The following is a 20,947-nucleotide window of genomic DNA, read 5'->3' as shown; positions in this document are numbered from 1 at the left end:
ACATAGTACTCCAGGTGCGGTCTCACTAGGGCCCTGTACAACTGCAGAAGGTCCTCTTTGCTCCTTTACACAACTCCTCTTGTTATGAAGGCCAACATGGCCATTGGCTTTCTTTACTGCCTGCTGTACCTGCATGCTTCCTTTCAGTAATGCTATGTCCACTCTTTAGAATTGCGATTCTTTCTGTGCCCATAATTGGTGTACATAATGCCACTCGGATGGAAAACATGGGATGTGTTCTCATGAAGCAAACAAAATTGGAAAATATTTGGTTAGGAGACTTGCAAAGTCAAACGTCACGTTGGCACGGGACCGAAAGCATAACCCAGGAACCTGACTCCCCCACCCACATGTAGATAATGTACAGTACACGGATTTCTAAAAATATCTCTGCAGTGTTTGCTGTTGAAACAGAAGTTGTGACCTTGCTGCCAAATGTTTACTGAGGTTGGGTGTTAACGGGATGGGTGTTGAGGTGATGGGGCAGGTCTGTCGTGTACAGCGGTGTGCAAGAAGCATCAAGAAGTGGGATACTGTGGGAAGGGTCCCAATTGCCATTCCTCAAACAAAACCGAGGGGCACTTTTGGGTGGCACGGTGGCACGGCAGCGGTCGAGTTGCTTCCTTTCAGCGCCAGAGACCCGGGTTCCATCTTGACTACAGAGTTTGCACGTTCTCCCTGTGACCGTGTGGGTCTCCTCCCACATTCCAAAGGTGTGCAGGTTTGTAGGTTAATTCGCTTCTGTAAAAATGGTAAAATCACGTGTAGTATAGTGCTAGCGTACTGGTCGGCACGGGCTCGTTGGGCCGAAGGGCCTGTTTCAGCACTGCACAGTATCTCTAAAGTCTAAAATGGTGCTAGCTAGGATGAAGCATCTTGGCCAACATGGGCAAGTTGGGCTGAAAGGTCTCTTTCTAGGGATTGACTGTACAGTTGTAGCAAGGCATTAGAGGGGATGAGAAGGGTTTAACTTTGAGCTGGGGGTTCGGGTTTGGGTGAGTTGTGTAAGGGTGGCATGCAGTGTGACGCAAGGTTGGTGATCTTGCTAGTTTCGAGAGATGCACCATAGTCTGGCAGCTGAAACAGCCGAGTTGCAAATGCAGCCTAGCCCACCATGGACTGGACTCCTCCAGCCACCTTCAACTCCATCTACACTTCACGCTGCCTCAGAAAAACACTCGACATAAACGGTCAAGAGTGTTCAAGTGTGTTTGATTGTCAGAACAGGCCTGTAAACACACACACAGACAGACAATATATACACCGATCAGCCAAAACATTATGACCTAATGAGCCAAAACATTATGACCACCTGCCTAATATGCTGTTGGTCCTCCGTGTGCAGCCCCATACGCAGCAGGGTGCGATGCACTGTGTATTGTGACACATTCCTCCCGTGACCACCATTAAAATTTTCCGTGACTTGTGCCACAGTCGACCTTCGGTCGGTTCGGACCAGACGGGATAGCCTTCGTTGCCCTCGCGCATCGATGAGCCTTGGGCGCCCAACACCCTGTCGCCGGTTTGTGGTTTGTCCCTCCTCGGACCACTGTCGGTAGGTACTCACCACTGCTGACCGGGAGCACCCCACAAGCCTTGCTGTTTCAGAGATGCTCTGACCCAGTCATCTGGCCATAACAATTTGGCCCTTGTCAAAGTCGCTCAGGTCTTTAATCCTGCCCATTTCTCCTGCATCCAACACATCGACTTCAAGAACTGACTGTTCGCTTGCTGCCTAATATATCCCACCCCTTGGCAGGTGCCATTGTAACAAGATAATCAATGTTATTCACTTCGCCTGTCTGGTCATAATGTTTTGGCTGATCGGTGTAATAAATAGATTCAAAAAAATAATAACTGATGCTCGTACGAAACAAAAACAACATCCTTCATGCATCCAAAGAGAGTCTATACTTCACAGTTAATGGAGGTCAGTGCTGTGGTTGTTGGAAAGAGATTATTCTTGAACCTGGAGGTCACGGTTTTCAGACTCCTTTACCTCTCTGTTGGCGGGAGTGAAATGAGAGCATGGGCAGGGTGGTGTGGGTCTTATTGGAGATTGTGGATACAGGCAGCCTTTTTGTGGCAGAGCCAGCTATAGATCCCTTCAATGGCAGGGGAGTCAGGACCTGTGTTGGACCAGACAATGTCCACCACCCTCTGGCATCTCCTTAATTCCTGGGTGTACGCGTTGCAGGACCAGGCCGTGAAGAAACCTGTCATAATCGGGCTGAGGAAGGGTCTCGACCTGAAACGTCACCCATTCCTTCTCTCCCGAGATGCTGCCTGACCCGCTGAGTTACTCCAGCATTTTGTGTGTACCATGCTCCCTACTCTTCACCTGTGGAAGATGATGAGAGTATTCATCGACGTACAGATCTTTCCAATGATTTGAGGAAGTAGAGGCATTGATAGGCTTTCTTTAACATTATGTCAATGTGCTGGGCCCAGGTCAGATCTTCAGACCTCTGGCATCCCAGTCATTCTCTCCTCTCCTCTCCCTTCTCCTGTTAGGCCATTGGCTACAAAGCTTGGAAGCGTGTATCACCAGGTTCAAGAACGTCTTCCCCACTGCTGTCAGAACCTTGAACGGGCCGCACGTACGTTGGTCCAATCTGCCGCGTGGGGGCCCTTGTAGTCTCTAACGTCCACCGTAGCTGCGGCCCCATATCCTGCCCTCTACTCACTTTACCCCTGTGCTCTGCCTGATGTTCTTGGGTGTGGTACGATTTGCCTGGATAGCACGCAAAGCAGAAATGTCCCACCGTATCTCCGTACACGTGATGGGGCGGCACGGTGGGGCAGCGGTAGAGTCGATGCCTCACAGCGCCAGAGTCCCGGGTTCGATCCCGACTACGGGTGTTTGTCTGTGCGGAGTTTGTACGTTCTCCCCGTGACCCTCGTGGGTTTTCTCCCGAGATCTGCGGTTTCCTCCCACGCTCCAAGGACGTACGGGTTTGCAGGTTAATTGGCTTGGTGTGAATGTAAATTGTCCCTAGTGTGTGTAGGTTAGTGTGCGGGGATCGCTGGGCGGTGGGCTGAAGAGCCTGTTTCCACGCTGTATTTCTAAACTAGACTGAACTTTAAAAAAAAACTAAACGTGACAAAAATAAAACCAAACCAAATGTTTGTGGGATGCGGGGAAGGAACTGAGGATGGACATATCTTTTCAGCAGCAGTCCAGATCTAGTTTGAACCCTGTAACAGTAGATGAGGAAGGAGTAAAAATCTATATACTAAAACTCTCGTTTGTTATCTTGTTTGTGACTGAACTTCAGCCAAAGCGGTACACGATAGCGCGACAATTGTAGGCCCGCCGTTGTTACTTTAGTGATAATGCAAGTAGTTTTATTGAAATCGGTGTTATATTTTTAAAGTTATTCACATTTTAAAGTTTAAAAGGAGGGGAGGGGGAGGGGAGGAGGGAGGGAGGGGGGGGGGGGAGTGGGGGAGAAGGGAGAGGGGAGGGGAGGGGAGTGGGGGAGGACAGGGTGCTGCACCAATGCAGGAGAGGTTTGGGCCCAACAGGTCCACTTGGTCTAGTAGCTAAATAAAATGTTAGGTAGACATTTTTTTCCTACATATCTTGCCGCTCCACTGTGAATTCTCCTCAAGGTATGTCCATTTTGGAGAGGTTCTCCTCCTCTCTTCGACGAGAGTTTAGCAACTTCCTCTCTCACTGCTCCCCCTCTGTGATTCCTCCTGCCCTCCAACTCTACGAAAGAGTCTGAAGAAGGGTCTCACCCATTCCTTCTCTCCCGAGATGCTGCCCGACCCGCTGAGTTTACTCCAGCAATTTGTGTCTACCTTCGATTTAAACCAGCATCTGCAGTTTTTTTTGTTCCCTCAATAAAATGCTAGTGTCAGTTGTGGTCACTGTTTCCACGCTGTATCTCTGAGACTAAAACTAACCCTAACACGCGGAGTGTGTTCGCCTATCGGAGGTTGCATACCAACCCGCCTCCCGGCCCGGGTGGCCGCCATTGGTGGAGCGGGAGCACGTGGCCGCTGGCTGGGTGAGGTCACATGGGGCGCGGGACGTCATCTTGTCCCGTATTTGGGAGTGAGATAGTTGGCACCCCTAGCTGGGTAGCAGGTGACAGTGGAGCAGGTGGGTGCTGAGATCCAGTTCTTTAAGGACGGGTTGTGAGATCACGAAAATGTCCTGCTAAGAACACTGGAATGGGGATCCAGGTTGTCATGGCTACGGGCAAAGAAATCCCGGAACATGGGTGTGGATGTGGAAGGACCAGGAGGGGAATCACTGGCAGAAGTCTGGTTTGGAAAAGCAAGCATGGAGTTGATGAGATAACTTGCTCTTTCTAAGGTTTGGTAACAGAGTTACTGTCAGATCAGTACTACTACTATTACTAGTAATAGTTTAGCTCAGACCCTCAGGACTCAAGGGGTGATCTTATAGAAGTGTACAAAATCATGAGAGGAATAGATCGGGCAGACGCACAGTTTCTTGCCCAGAGTAGGGGAATCGGGAACCGGAGGACATAGGTTTAAGGTGAGGGGGGAAAGATTTAATAGGAATCTGGGTAGTAATTTTTTTTCACACAAATTGTGGTGGGTGTATGCAACGAGCTACTAGAGGAAGGTAGTTGAGGCTGGGACTATCGCAACATTCGGACAAGTACATGGGTAGGACAGGTTTAGTGAGATATGGGCCAAACGCAGGCAGGTGGGACTAGTGTAAGTGGGACATGTTGGTCGGTGTGGGCAAGTTGGGCTGAAGGGCCTGTTTCCACGCTGTGTGACTCCATGACTCTGAGTTGGTCTGTGCCAGTTCCCCTGGCAATAGACAATAGGTGCAGGAGTAGGCCATTCAGCCCTTCGAGCCAGCACCGCCATTCAATGCGATCATGGCTGATCACTCTGGCCTTACTGTGGGTGTTGGGCTACAGGCCTGCGTGTAGTCACAGTCAGTGTCATCCATCTATCTGCTCACAGCTACACCAAGTCAGTGGATATTTTTAAGGCAGATATTTTTAAGTCCCCTGCAACTGGGAGATGCAACACCTGTCCCTTTACCTCCCCCCTCAACTCCATCCAAGGACCCAAACAGTCTTTCCAGGTGAGACAGAGGTTCACCTGCACCTCCTCCAACCTCATCTATTGCATCCGCTGCTCAAGATGTCAACTTCTCTACATCGGCGAGACCAAACGCAGGCTCGGCGATCGTTTCGCTCAACACCTTCGCTCAGTCCGCCTTAACCAACCTGATCTCCCGGTGGCTGAGCACTTCAACTCCCCCTCCCAGTCTGACCTTTCTGTCATGGGCCTCCTCCAGTGCCATAGTGAGGCCCACCGCGAATTGGAGGAACAGCACCTCATATTTCGCCTGGGCAGCTTGCAGCCCAGGGGTATGAACATCGGCTTCTCCAACTTTAGATAGTTCCTCTGTCCCTCTCTATTCCCTCCACCTTCCCAGTTCTCCCACTAGTCTTCCTGTCTCCGACCACATCCTATCTTTGTCCCGCCCCATCCCCTGACATCAGTCTGAAGAAGGGTCTCGACCCGAAACGGCACCCATTCCTTCTCTCCCGAGATGCTGCCTGACCCGCTGAGTTACTCCAGCATTTTGTGATACCTTCTTTTTAAGGCAGAGATAAGATGGGTTCTTGATTAGTGCGGGTGTCAGGGTTGACGGGGAGAAGGCAGGAGAGAGGGGTTAGGAGGGAGAGGTGGATCAGCCATGATGGAATGGCAGAGTGGACATGATGGGCCGAATGGCCTAATTCTGTTGCTATCTCGTGTACTTGTGAACTCGCATCTCCCCCTCCCAGAAAATCCCCACACTCGTGGTGAAACAGAACGCACCGTTTCCATCAGCTTCCCCACTCGTGCAGCGCCTGGCTAAAGTACTTTAAAAAAAATCCAGATTCAATTCATGAAAATATGAATGAGAAACCAGATTCAATTCATGATTCAATTCATGAGTCTTGAGCTCTGCACGTCCTCTGGATTAATATTAACATTGGCATCTTGCTGCTTGACATTTAAAAATGAGACATCGGCAAGAATAAGAAGCCTTTTGTTGGAGGTCGTTTATTTGAACGTTCCTGCCTTTTTAAGACCCCAAATAGTTATGTCATGTGGCACACATCAACAGTCATCTCACGAGGTGGCAGGACAGTGTTGATGGGATGAATGGCCTGGCCTTGTTCTCTCTTCCCCCCTCTCTCTCTCCCCCCCTCTCTCTCCTCCCCCCTCTCTCTCCCCCCCCTCTCTCTCCCCCCCCCTCTCTCTCCCCCCCCTCTCTCTCCCCCCCCCCTCTCTCCCCCCCTCTCTCTCTCTACCCCCTCTCTCTCTCTCTCCCCCTCTCTCTCTCTCCCCCTCTCTCTCTCCCCCTCTCTCTCTCCCCCTCTCTCTCTCCCCCTCTCTCTCCCCCCCCTCTCTCTCCCCCCCTCTCTCTCCCTCCCTCTCTCTCCCCCCTCTCTCTCTCTCCCTCTCCCCCTCTCTCTCTCTCCCCCCCTCTCTCTCCCCCTCTCTCTCCCCTCTCTCTCCCCCCCCCTCTCTCCCCCCCCTCTCTCTCTCTCTCTCTCTCCCCCCCTCTCTCTCTCTCTCCCCCTCTCTCTCTCCCCCCCCTCTCTCTCCCCCTCTCTCTCCCTCTCTCTTCCCCCCCCCCCCCTCTCTCTCCCTCCCCTCTCTCCCTGCTTTGGAGGAGCCAGAGTGAAGTTCAGCAAGCGTTTATTTTTAGCACTGTCTGTAACCGTGGCACGCCCAAGTATTTTGGGAACTTGGTTTGTTTTTGGGTGTGGTCTTGCTAGTCTCATTCTCCAGGGTTGACTGTGTGTTTCTGGGAGTTCGGGGCTGGAGAGGAAGGGTTAGCGGCAAACCGCTGCCAATTGTCAACGTCAGAGTCAGATGTTTGGAGCGCCTCACTTTGGATGTGATGGCGCTGCCTCTTGAAAGGCAATGGGCCTCAAATCCTCAGCTGCCATGCTTCCTTCAGCTTGGGAATGAGCCCGCTTGTGGAATGATTAAAAGACACAGCATGGAGACTGGCCCTTCGGCCCACCGAGTTCATTCCGACCATCGGCCACCCGTTCGCACTAGTTCTACGTTATCCCACTTCTTGCTTCACGCACACTAGGGCCACTCTTACCCGGGGCCAATTAACCCACAAACCCGCACGTCTTCTTGGGATGCGAGAGGAAGCCGGAGCACCCGGTAAAATCCTGACAGTTTAGGTCCCAACCCTTTAGGTTTCTGACATTTTACCTCCGGACAATGTAGGTCCGGACAGCATAGGCCCAGAGGCCCAGGCGCCGCCTAACAGAGGTTGAGTAGCAACCCGTCTCCCGGCCCAGGTGGCCACCATTGGTGGAGCAGGAGCACGTGGCCGCTGGCTGGGTGAGGTCACGTGGAGCGCGGGGCGGTGACGTCGCCTTGTCCCGTATTTGGGAGTGAGATAGTTGGCACCCCTACTCTTAATGCCATTCTCCTGCCTTCTCCCCATAACCCCTGGCACGGTTGGAGCCAGTGTTTTCTGGGAGTGTGGAGAGGTGTAGTGAGCAGAGAGATTCTCCCTTGCGTGTTTTACATCGACTTCTGCCGTCCACGTGTTGTTTCTCCTTTCCGACGAAACTCGACAAACTGTCCATAAGATAGGCACAAAGTGCCGCATTAACTCAGCGGGTCAGGCAGCATCTCTGGAGAGAAGGAATGGGTGACGTTTTGGGTCGAGCCCTTTCTTCAGGCGATCCATAAGCCACTCTTCCCTGCTGTTCCGACACGTTTTTTGTCCCCCCATCTTCCTGGATGTTTCTCGCTGCTTTTCCTTCCTCCTCCCTCTCTCCCTCAACCCCCGTAAGAAATTAACGAACACAAATTTAAAGAGGGGGCGGGTCACGGTGGCACTGCGCTGGAGTTTCTGTCTTACGGCGCTGGCAGCGCCGGAGACCCGTGCTCGATCCCTACTACTGGCGCTGTCTGTACAGAGTTTGTATATTCTCCCTGTGACTGTGTAGGTTTTCTCCAAGATCTTTGGTTTCACCCCACGCTTCAAGACGTACAGGTTTGTAGGTTAATTGGCTTGGTGTAAGTGTAAATTGACCCTAGTGTGTGTAGGATAGTGTTAATGTGCAGGGATTGCTGGTCGGTGTGGACTCGGTGGGCCGAAGGGCCTGTTTCCCTGCTGTATGTCTAAACTAAACTAAACTAAATTATTGGTAATTCAACTTTTATTGGTTTGAAAGTAAAAATTGTTCTGCAATAATTCAGTCATCTGCGCTTTTTGTAATGAATTAGTGATCGTGAAGGGAGTGAACTTGAAGTTTTAAAAAAACTCCTCACAAGACCCTTCATCTCCCTTAAGAAGAAGGGTCTCGACCCGAAACGTCACCATTCCTTCTCTCCAGAGATGCTGCCTGTCCCGCCCGCTGAGTTACCCCAGCTTTTTGTGTCTATCACCCTTTGAAAGTTGGGAGGGTTTTGGCTCAGAGCAAAATCTACACTGAGCGTGGGCTACCTGCCTTGGGGGCAATGCTGGGTTCATTGCATGACGAGCAAGTAAAATAGCTGTGATCGAGGACTCCAGCAAAACTTATTCACTGGAATACTATTTCAGCGGGAAGGTACGAAATATGCTCTCTAAAATAAGTTTTTATCAGTTTATCACGGTGGCGCAGCGGTAGAGTTGCTGCCTTACAGCGAATGCAGCGCCGGAGATCCAGGTTCGAACCCGACTATGGGTGCTGTCTGTACGGAGTTTGTACGTTCTCCCCGTGACCTGCGTGGGTTTTCTCCGAGATCGTCGGCTTCCTCCCACACTCCAAAGACGTGCAGGTTTGTAGGTTAATTGGCTTGGTAAATGTAAAAATTGTCCTTAGTGTGTGTGTGTAGGATCGTGTTAATAGACAATAGGCAATAGGTGCAGGAGTAGGCCATTCGGCCCTTCGAGTCAGCACCATCATTCAATGTGATCATGGCTGATCATTCTCAATCAGTACCCCATTCCTGCCTTCTCCCCATACCCCCTGACTCCACTATCCTTAAGAGCCCTATCTAGCTCTCTCTTGAAAGCATCCAGAGAATTGGCCTCCACTGCCTTCTGAAGCAGAGAGTTCCACAGATTCACAACTCTCCGAGTGAAAAAGTTTTTCCTCATCTCTGTTCTAAATGGCCTACCCCTTATTTTTAAACTGTGGCTCCTGGTTCTGGACTCCCCCAACATTGCCTCTAAAGTGTCCAACCCCTTATTAATCTTATATGTTTCAATAAGATCCCCTCTCAACCTTCTAAATTCCAGTGTATACAAGCCTAGTCACTCCAGTCTTTCAACATACGACAGTCCCGCCATTCCGGGAATTAACCTATTAAACCTACGCTGCACGCCCTCAATAGCAAGAATATCCTTCCTCAAATTTGGAGACCAAAACTGCACACAGCACCCCAGGTGCGGTCTCACTAGGGCCCTGTACAACTGCAGAAGGACCTCTTTGATCCTATACTCAACTCCTCTTGTTATGTGCGGGGATCTCTGGTCGGCGCGGACCCGGTGGGCCGAAGGGTCTGTTTCCGCGCTGTATCTCTGAACTAAACTAAAATTAATGTAAATTGATTTTGTTCAGAAACACTAGTGTGTCTGACGAGGGGCCTCAACCCGAAACGTCGCCCACTCCTTCTCTCCAGAGATGCTGCCTGTCCCAGTTGCTGAGTTACTCCAGCATTTTGTACCTATCTGCAGATTGTTTAGTTTAGAGATACAGTGCGCAGACAGGCCCTTCGGCCCACCAAATCCATGCCGACTAGCGATCCCCGCACACTTGCACTATTCTACACACTAGGGACAATTTACAATTTCCCCGAAGCCATTGAGCCGACAAACCTGCACGTCTTTGGAGCGTGGGAGGAAACCGGAGCACCCGGAGAAAACCCACGCAGGTTACGGCGGAGAACGTACAAACTCCGCACAGACAGCACCCATAGTCAGGTTCGAACCCAGGACTCTGGCACTTTGAGGCAGCAATTCTACCGCTGCGCCACCGCGGGACGTTTACAAAAAAAACTAAATGTGCTGGAGTAACTCAGCGGGTCAGGCAGCAAGGCCTGCACACAAGCCCTGTCGTCACCCTTTCTTTTGTATTGTCGTATGCTGGGAGACTTGAGGCCACTGCAGTGAGGCGAAATAGAATGTATTTTTAAGTAGAACTTTTCTGGGCCTGGGGGCATATGTCAACCACCCACGTGAGGGAGCACGTTGTTGGAATTATGGCAGAATGAAATGATTAGCATCTGTGCTCCTGGGCAGCTCAGTCTGCTTCTCAGCAATCAAATAACTGAAGAGCATTCATTGCTGTAATGTAAGTACGGTTGCCAACTTTCTAACCCCCAAATAAGGGACAAAAGGTGACGTCACCGCCCTGCGCCCCACGTGACCTCACCCAGCCAGCGGCCACGTGCTCCCGCTCCACCTATGGCGGCCGCCCGGGCCGGGAGGCGGGTTGCTATGCAACCTCCGTCAGGCGAACACACTCGGCCCGCTCCCCGAACACACCACACCGTTAGCTTACACAGGGACAATTTACATTTATACCAAGCCGATTAACCTACAAACCTGTAGGTCTTTGGAGTGTGGGAGGAAACTGGAGATCTCGGAGAAAACCCACGCAGGTCACGGGGAGAAGGTACAAACTCGGTACAGACAGCACCCGTAGTCGGGTTCGGACCTGGGTCTCTGGCGCTGTGGGGCAGCAGCTCTGTCATGCAGAGTCATGCAGGCCTGGCTGGGCCACTTGAGATTCCACAGTGTCAGTAAAGTCACATCTCGATAAGAAGTGTTTTATTTTTAGTAACGTTGGTTGACAGGTAAATGTTGACAAAGATGCCAGACTTGCTCGTCAACTAGAGTGGTGACGTTGGATCTTTGGTATGCTGCCCAGTTTATCAGCCCGGTGAAATGTAGATGCTGGTTCACACGGACGACAGTCACAAAATGCTGGAGTAACTCAGGGGGACAGGCAGCCTCTCTGGAGAGAAGGAACGGGCGACGTTTTGATTCGACGCCCTTCTTCAGACCGAGAGTCAGGGGAGAGGGAAACTAGAGATATGGAAGGGTGAGGTGTGAAAACGACAGATCAAAGCAGACGATGATGACGGAGGAAATGTTGAATGGTTCATTGTTGACTGAGGGCAAAGGTGACAACGAGGCATACAAATAGTAAAATGAATCAGGAGGGCAGTGAAACTAGTCGGAGAACTAGAATGGGGGAGGGCTGGGGAGAGAGAGGGAGAGAGAGGGAGAGCAAGGGTTACTTGAAGTTAGAGAAATCAATTATCATACCGCTGGGTTGTAAGCTGCCCGAGGGGAAAAATTAGGTGTCATTTATTGTTATAATGTTTATAAGTGCGTACTTACTGGATCGGGGATTGCTCCTCTGTCACTTCACCGTCTGGAACGAGGCAACTTCAACAGCTTGACCGCGGGAGAAACCAGCAGGGGAAGAGAAAAGACATTCTGGCCTTCCATCACAGTGAGGAGGTGACTGGAGGAGACTCGCTGTGATGGATGTTTCTTTTTAATTTTGTTTTGTGTGGGCTGTGATTGTGTGTGAGATTGTTTATTTTTATTGCTCTGTTGCTGGACTGTGGGTGAACTTTCATTTCACTGCACATCTTGTAATGTGTACGTGACAAATAAACACGACTTGACTTGAGCACTTTCTGCAAGGGGGTGGTTGTGTGGAGACTGAGCGAATCCCTGGAGTGGGACTTTAAACTACAACCATGGAGTACAGCCACTGAGCCAAACCCGTTGCCTTGAACTTAAGGGTGGTTTTATTGTGGGGCTGCTGCCTCACAGCGCCGGAGACCAGGGTTCGATCCCGTCCTCGGGCGTTGTCTGTGTGTGGAGTTTGCACGTACTCCCTGGGGCTTCCTCCCACACAGTTCATAAAGTTATATTCGCAGAATTAGGCCATTCGGCCCATCAAGTCTACTCCACCATTCAATCATGGCTGGTCTACCTCTCCCTCGCTACCCCATTCTCCTGCCTTCTCCCCATAACCTCTGACACCACCAATCAGGAATCTGTCAATCTCCGCTTTTAAAAATGTCCACTGTCTTGGCCTCCACAGCCGTCTGCGGCAATAAATTCCACAGATTCACCACCCTCTGACTAAAGAAATTCCTCCTCATCTCCTTCCTAAAGGAATGTTCTTTAATTTTGTGGCTGTGCCCTCTGGTCCTAGACTCTCCCACTAGTGGAAACATCCTCTCCACATCCACTCTATCCAGGCCTTTCACTATTTGGTAAGTTTCAGTGAGGTCTCCCCCTCATTCTTCTAAACTCCAGTGAGTTCAGGCCCATTGGCTTCAAACGCTCATCGTATGCTAACCCACTCGCTCCTAGGATCATTATTGTAAACCTCCACTGGACACGTCCCAAAAATGTGTGCGTTTGTAGGTTAACTGGTCTGTGTAAAATGACCCTTAAGTGTGTAGGGTGTGGATGGGTGAGTGGGATAAGGTAGAACTAGTGTGAACGGGTGGTCGATGGTTGGCGTGGAGTCAGTGGGTGGAAGACTGTGCATCCAAGCTAACTTTGGGAACTGTTTTTGCTTCGTCCACTTCATTCCTCTGTTGCTCATGGTCGTTGCCTTTGTCGTTGCCACAGGTCTTTCCCTGAGTTGAGAAGATGACCGAGTACAAACTAGTGGTAGTGGGAGCTGGAGGCGTGGGCAAGAGTGCTCTCACCATCCAGCTTATTCAGAACCACTTCGTCGATGAGTATGATCCCACGATAGAAGTAAGTTTCATTTTACTTTTATTTATTTTTAGTTTTGGAAATACAGCATTGAAACAGGCCATTCGGCCCACCGAGTCCATGCCAACCAGTGATCCCTGCACACTTACCCTATCCGACACACACTAGGGACAGTTTACAATTACACCAAGCCAATTAACCGACAAACCTGTACGTCTTTGGAGTGTGGGAGGAAGCCGGAGCATCCGGAGAAAACCCACGCAGGTCACGGGGAGAACGCACAAACTCCGTACAGACAGCACCCATGGTCAGGATGGAACCCAGGTCTCTGGAGCAATGAGGCAGCAACTCTACTACTGCCCCACCGTGCCGCCCCTTGTGCCATGAATGTGTCTATTTAAAAGCCTGGACTTTCAGGATGGACATTTTAAATACACAAAGAGAAAAACGTGCTAATTTTATAAGAAAATAACTGCAGATGCTGGTACAAATCGAAGGTATTTATTCACAAAATGCTGGAGTAACTCAGCAGGTCAGGCAGCATTTCAGGAGAGAAGGAATGGGTGACGTTTTGGGTCGAGACCCTTCTGCTAATTTTATAAATTGGTTTTGCTATCCAACTGGTAACTTGCAAATCTGAATTAATTTGGAGCAGGCGGGGTATCTAAACGTTCTGAACTAAAATGGCTCATATCATAGGGGCCCTAATGTGGCACCACGATTGAGTTGCTGCCTCACAGCTCCAGAGACACGGGTTCGATCCCAACTACGGGTGCTGTCTGTACAGAGTTTGTACGTTCTCTCCGTGACTGCGTGGGTTTTCTCAGAGTGATCCGGTTTCCCCCCAAACTCCCAAGACGTGGTTAATTGGCTTTGGTAAAATCGTAAACTGTCCCTAATGTGTAAGATGGTGCTATGAGAGGAATAGATCGGGTAGACGCACAGAGTCTCTTGCCCAGCGTAGGGGAATCAAGAACCAGAGGACCTGGGTTTAAGGTGAAGGGGGAAAGATTTAATAGGAATCTGAGTGGTAACTTTTTCACACAAAGGGTGGTGGATGTATGGAACGAGCTGCCGGAGGAGGTAGTTGAGGCAGGGACTATCGGCAAGTTTAAGAAACATTTAAACATACATGGATAGGACAGGTTTAGAGGGATAAGGGCCAAACGCAGGCAGATGAGACCAGTGTAGATGTTGGTCGATGTGGGCAAGTTAGGCCGAAGGGCCTGTTTCCATGCTGTATCACTCTATGACTCTAGGTGACCTGTTTTGGGATGGACCCTTCTTCAGGGCCTCTGGAGGAGACTGCTGTTGGGTGACAACTGGCACTTACACTTCCTAGAGTAGAATGTAAATTGGATTTCTGGCTGGGAGGGAAATAATCTACCATTAAGGGATTGGACAGGCTAGCTGCAGGAAAAATGTTCCCCATGTTGGGGGAGTCCAGAACCAGGGGTCACAGTTTAGGTATAAGGGGCAGGCCATTTAGGACTGAGATGAGGAAAAACTTTTTCTCCCGGAGAGTTGTGAATCTGTGGAATTCTCTGCCACGGAGGGCAGTGGAGGCCAATTCACTGGATGTTTTCAAGAACGAGTTAGATTTCGCTCTTAAGGCTAATGGAATCAAGGGATATGGGGAGAAAGCAGGAACGGGGTACTGTTTTTGTATGATCAGCCAAGATCATATTCAATGGCGGTGCTGGCTCGAAGAACTGAATGGCCTACTCCTGCAACTATTTTCTATGTTTCTATCCATTATCCAGAATAAGTGTAAACATTCTAGGCACTTCCTGGACAAAAAAGCAGCGTGCAAATTTATGTCATGATCAGGATGGTAATTATCTTTAGCAGCACGGAGGGGGAGGGGGGGAAGGGGGAGGAGGGGATGATAGGAGAGGGTGCTACACCAATGCAGGAGAGGTTTGGGCCCAACGGGTCCACTCGTGGTCCAGTTAATGTTAAAATTACTCTGGTACAATTCAGCACATCAGCCATGATTGAATGGTGGAGTAGACTTGATGGGCTGAATGGCCTAATTCTGCTCCTATCACTTATGAACACGACCTTCTGAATCCAGTAGAACGACTAGTTTTAATAGCTAGCAAGAAGTGACTGTGGACAGAAGTGAAAATATGAGAATAACTTGAGTTAATTTAGGTTACTTTCTGAGTGCTCGTATGTTAGTGCCTGAAAGTGGCAATGCACATAGATCGAGTGATAAAGGAGGCATATGGCACACTTGCCTTCGTAAATCAGGGCATTGAGTGTAAGGGTCAGGAAGCCATGCTGCAGCTTTATGGGGCGTTGGTTAGGCCGCATCTGGAGTATTGCATGCAGTTCTGGTCGCCCCATTACAGGAAGGATGTGGAGGCTTTGGAGAGGTTGTGGAAGAGGTTTACCAGCATGCTGCCTGGATTAGAAGGTATTGGCTAGGTAGAGAGAGAGTGGACACACTTGGATTGTTTTCCCTGGAACATCAGAAACTAGGGTTGGCATTTTTCCCACTCCCCAAATAAGGGACAAAGGGTGACGTCACCGCCCCGCGCCCCATGTGACCTCACTCAGCCAGCGGTCACGTGCTCCTGCTCCACCAACTCCGGGCCTACAGTGTCCAGGCCTACAGCACCCCCCGGGCCTAATACGGGACAAGGGTGGTCCCGTACGGGACAAACCAATTTAGCCCAATATACGGGATGTCCCGACTAATACGGGACAGTTGGCAACCCTATCAGAAACTGAGGGGAGACCTGATAGAAATATATAAACAGATTAGAGGCATGGATAAGGTAGACAGTCAGAACCTTCTCCCCAGGCTGGTAATGTCAAAGACTAGAGGGCATAGCTTTCAGGTTAGATGGGCAAGATTTAAAGGAATTTATTACACAGAGGATGGTGGGTGCCTGGAATACACTGTGAAGGGTGGTGGTGGTGGCAGATGTATAATGGTGTTTAAAAGACTTTTAGATCGGCACATGGATATGCAGTGAATGGATGGATATGGGTCATGTGAGGGCAGAGGAGATTAGTTTAGTTGTATTATGTTTGGCACATGCATTGTGGGTGGAAGGGCCTGTCTTTATGCTATACTGTTCTATATTTTATGTGAATGGTTTATTTTGGTATTTGAAATGTTTTCTTTTGAAGAGTTAAATGTTGGACGTATTTGAGACCTTGGGGCCACATGAGGGGTAGGGTTAGGTTTATTATTGTCACGTGTACCGAGGTGCAGTGAAAAGCTTTGTTTAGCATGCTATCCAAGCAGATCAGATATACCATACAATCATTTCAAACTCAAGAACAATAGATGGAGCTGAGGAGGAGATAGAGTGCAGAATATAGTTGTCAGTGTTTCACTATCTCTCCTACGATTGTTGTTCCCTGGGTAAATCGTGACATCCTACTTCAGTTTTTAGTTTAGTTTTGAGATACAGCGCGGGAACAGGCCCTTCGGCCCGCCGAGTCGGCACCGACCAGCGATCCCCACATGCTAACACAAGCCTACACACACTAGGGACAATTTACACTTGTACCAAGTATAGAAACGCAAGCTAATTTACCCATACGTCCCAAACGTCTTTGGAGTGTGGGAGGAAACCGAAGGTCTCGGAGAAAACCCACGCAGGTCACGGGGAGAACGTACAAACTCAGTGAAGACAGCACCCGTAGTCGGGATGGAACCCGGGTCTCTGGTGCTGCAAGCGCAGTAAGGCAGCAACTCTACCGCTGCGCCACCGTGCCTCCCTGTGTCGTCATGGATAAGTCTATGCCTTTGGGTGATTGTCCAGTATGTTTGATGGCTGTCGAACCTGGTCAACCGTCACAGCCGAGAGGACACACCAATGCTTCTACATCGAAGGTAGACAAAAAAAGGTGGAGTAACTCTCCAGTGATGCTGCCTGACCCGCTGAGTTACTCTAGCATTTTGTGTCTACCTTCGATTTAAACTAGCATCTGCAGTTTTTTTTCCTACAATGCTTCTACATCTACTGGAGACTGAGGAATTCCAGCATTTTTCCAACAACTCTTATATATATCCACAAATACACCTTAGAAAGCATACTGTCGAGCTGCAACACAGCTATCTACCTCATTGGTGACCCTCGGACTATCTTTGAACGGGCTTTACCTTGCACTAAACGTTATTCCCTTATCATGTATCTGTACACTGTGAATGGCTCGATTGTAATCATGTATTGTCTTTCCGCTGACCGGATAACAACGCAACAAAAGCTTTTCACTGTACCTCGGTACACGTGACAATAAACTGAACTGAACAGCTGGGTTTGGGTAGACACACAATATTGGAGTAACTCAGCGGGTCAGGCAGCATCTCGGGAGAGAAGGAATGGGTGACGTTTCGGGTCAAGACCCTTCTTCAGGGTTTGGGAACAGCTCTGCCCAAGACCGCAAGAAATTGCAGAAAATTGTTAATGTAGCCCAGTGCATTGTCCAAACCATTGACTCCATCTACTTCAATCAGATTAAATATAATCAAGCCAAGCACACAAACAATGGGTCAAGTGAATGGAAAGATGGAGTACAGAATATCGTTCTCAGCATTGTTAGGCACTGATGCCAGAAACAAAGTCCAATGTCCACAATGGGGTAGGTCCCCCACCATTGACTCCAGCTATGTTTAGTTTACAGAAACGGACCCTTCAGCCCACAAAATCCATGCTGACCATTGATCGCCCATTCACATGTTCAGTTATCCCACTTTGGCGTCCAACACTCAAGAAGTAATTTACAGAAGCCAATTCACCTACAAACCTGCACGACTTTGGAATGTAGGAGGAAACTGGAGCACCCGGGGAAAAGTCACAGGAGAACGTACAGACTCTGCACAGACAGCACCCGTAGTCAGGATCGCAGCTGGGTCCGGATCTGTACGGCTGCAGCTCTACCGCGTGCAGTCATGTTGTTCGCACTTCATGGCTGCCTCGGGAAAGCAACCAACATAATCAAAGATAGACACAAAAAAGCTGGAGTAACTCAGCATCTCTGGAGAGAAGGAATCGGTGACATTTTGGGTTGAGACCCTTCTTTGCCTTCTTCACCTATTCCTTCTCTCCAGAGATGCTGCCTGTCCTGCTGAGTTACTCCAGCCTTTTGTGTCTATCTTCGGTTTAAACCAGCATCTGTAGTTCCTTCTTACATGCAACATAATTGAAGACAATAGACAATAGGTGCAGGAGGAGGCCATTCGGCCCTTCGAGCCAGCACCGCCATTCAATGCGATCATGGCTGATCACTCTCAATCAGTACCCCGTTCCTGCCTTCTCCCCATACCCCCTGACTCCGCTATCCTTAAGAGCTCTATCCAGCTCCCTCTTGAATGCATTCAGAGAATTGGCCTCCACTGCCTTCTGAGGCAGAGAATTCCACAGATTCACAACTCTCTGACTGAAAGACCTTTCCCACTCCAGTCATTCCTTCTCCATGTTTTCGCGGGCAGAAGCTTGAAAGCGTGCACCACCAGACTCGGGAACAGCTTCTTCCCCTCTGTTATCAGGCTTCTGAACGGCCCTTCCACAAGCCAGGGCACTGTCCGATTCACCTCTACCCCATTGCGGACATTGCACTCTGTCTCTGGAACTGATGCGCTACAATGCTGAGAACTATATTCTGCACTCTGCATCTTTTGCTTTGCTCCACCTACTGGCTTGACTGTATTTGTATGTAGTATCATGTGATTTGCTTGGAGAGTGTGATAAACCAGAGCTTTTCACTGTGTCTGACAAACGAGTTAATAGTAAACGTCAACACTGTACTTGCTGCCTCTTGAGGAATTTGCACCTGATGTTCTAACTTTGTCTCTCGTTTGGTTGGTCCTTAGGATTCCTACAGAAAACAAGTTGTGATTGATGGAGAAACGTGCCTGTTAGATATCCTCGACACGGCGGGTCAAGAGGAGTACAGTGCGATGCGAGATCAGTACATGAGAACGGGCGAGGGCTTCCTGTGTGTCTTTGCCATCAATAATTCCAAGTCATTCGAAGATATCCATCATTATAGGTGGGCTTTCAAATGGGTTGTGATCTCCCTCTCTTCCAATAGACAATAGGTGCAGGAGTACCACCATTCACCGTGATCATGGCTGATCATCCACAATAGTAGCCCATTCCTGCCTTCTCCCCATACCCCCTGATTCCGCTATCTTTAAGAGCCCTATCTAACTCTCTCTTGAAAGCATCCAGAGAATTGGCTTCCACTGCCTTCTGAGGCAGAGAGTTCCTCAGCTTCACAACTCTCTGAGTGAAAAAGTTTTTCCTCATCTCCGTTCTAAATGGCCTACCCCTTATTCTTAAACTGTGGCCCCTGGTTCTGGACTCCCCCCAACATCGGGAACATGTTTCCTACCTCTAGTGTGTCCAATCTCTTAATAATCTTACATGTATCAATAAGATTTCCCCTCATCCTTCTAAATTCCAGTGTATACAAGCCCTGTCGCTGCATTCCTTCAACACATGACAAAGCAAGTCCGTTGAATTTGACACCAAGACCAGTTTTCAAAAATAATGGGGGAAAGTTTCAAAGGGTCGTTTATTTACGGAGATTGGCCTCAAACTTCAAATGGGAACATTTGGGGATACAGCGTGGAAACAGGCCCTTCGGCCCACCGTGTCCATGACGACCATCGCTCACCCTAGATTTATGTTATCTCACGTTCCCATCCATTCCCTGCACACTAGGGGCAATTTTACAGAGGCTGATTAATCTACAAACCTGCATGTCTTTGGGATGTGGGAGGAAACCAGAGCACGAGGAGGAAGCCATGGGGTCACAGGGAGGACGTGCAAACTCCACACAGACAGCGCCCGATCGAACCCAGGTCTCTGGATCTGTGAGGCGCACATTAACGTATCTCTGGAGAAGGAATGTGACAATTTGAAAACTTCTTTGGAAGGCTTGAACCGACACAATCGTCTTCTTGCGGATGGCAGGCACAGCCGAAGGTTGTAGGTCAAGGGTAGACACCCAGGCCAGGCCAGGGCAGCATCAGTTGCTGGGTGGATGGGCCTTGATGCTACCAGGGAAAAGCCTCAGTGAGCAGTCATTCACGATGTGTAGGATGGTCTGGTCTGGACATCCGCAGTCGCAAGCAGGGCTGTCTGTCTGTCACCCCCCCACTTGTGCAGGTGATGGGCTGTTCTTGCATGGAGGGTGGGTGCGGATCATGTTCAGGGTTAGCCAGTGCTTGCGATGGAGGTCATGGTTTCGCTGTGGGACTGACACAACGTGCCAGATGGTCGTGTTGTTTGAGTCCACATTTGTGATGGGATATAAGTGAGATAAACTTCCATGCTTTAGTAAAGGTGTTTTGTTGAGGGCTAAAGACGGACACAAAATGCTGGAGTAACTCAGCGGGTCAGGCAGCATCTCTGGAGAAAAGGAATGGGTGACGTTACTGGTCAAGACCCTTCTTTAGATGTAGAAGGTACCAAGGACAAATGAACGAAAGATACGCAATAAGCAGGAAACACAGGGGGAGTGGCGAGAGAGAATGTTGCAGAACTCTCGGCGGGGATTTTTTCAAAGTAGACACACCTTGAGGAGATTTCACAGCAGAGCGGACAAAATGTGTTTGAAGGAACTGCAGATGCTGGTTTCCACTGAAGATAGACACATAAAGCTGGAGTAGTTAGGCACAGCAAGTTCACAAATCTATCTGTCATAATTGGCTTCAAGTGGAGTTCTCCAACGAAGAGAATGACTCCCTGTACACGTCTCCTTGACCCGCACAGTGCAAGATGATTGAATCGGGCATTCTCCCCACAGTTCCAATTGAGTAAAATAACCACTATCAAAATGTTAGGCATGGATCAACACTAAACTGGCTGTTTCGTTGTGAATCACAAGTGTTGTGGGGTGTGGACACATTACAGCTCTGCTGGATAAGAGTTGTCGAGTCACACAGTACAGAAACAGGCCCTTCGGCCCTACTTGCCCATGCCGACCAAGATGCCCCCAAGTACGCTAATCCCACCTGTCTGCGTTTGGGCCATATCCCTCTGAACCTTTCCAATCCATGTACCTGTCCAGATGTCTTCTAAATCTTGTAATAGTACTTGCCTCAACTACCTCCTCTGACAGCTAGCTCATTCCATACACCCACCACCCTCTGTGGAATAAATTGCCCCTCTAGTTCCTATTCAATCATACCCCCTCTCAACTTTAACACATGTTCTCTGGTTCTTGGTTCACCTACCCTGAGTAAAAGACTCTTTAATG

The 20,947-nt window shown here is 49.4% G+C and overlaps 1 protein-coding gene across 1 annotated transcript in view; it reads left to right on the top strand.

Annotated features, from left to right (window-relative positions):
- Nucleotides 1-20,947, top strand: part of LOC144605001 (GTPase KRas) — a 51,947-nt gene that overhangs the window by 16,675 nt on the left and 14,325 nt on the right. Inside the window, exons 2-3 of the mRNA XM_078420015.1 lie at nt 12,626-12,757; nt 18,552-18,730. Of these exons, the coding sequence (XP_078276141.1) occupies nt 12,647-12,757; nt 18,552-18,730 (290 nt within the window). The 5' untranslated portion in view covers nt 12,626-12,646. The remainder of the gene's footprint in view (nt 1-12,625; nt 12,758-18,551; nt 18,731-20,947) is intronic.

The sequence above is a fragment of the Rhinoraja longicauda genome, chromosome 23, assembly GCF_053455715.1.
Source record: "Rhinoraja longicauda isolate Sanriku21f chromosome 23, sRhiLon1.1, whole genome shotgun sequence".
Lineage (NCBI taxonomy): Eukaryota > Metazoa > Chordata > Chondrichthyes > Rajiformes > Arhynchobatidae > Rhinoraja > Rhinoraja longicauda.
The sequence above is the reverse complement of the archived record's forward strand: the minus strand, read 5'-3'. Positions and strand labels throughout refer to the sequence as shown.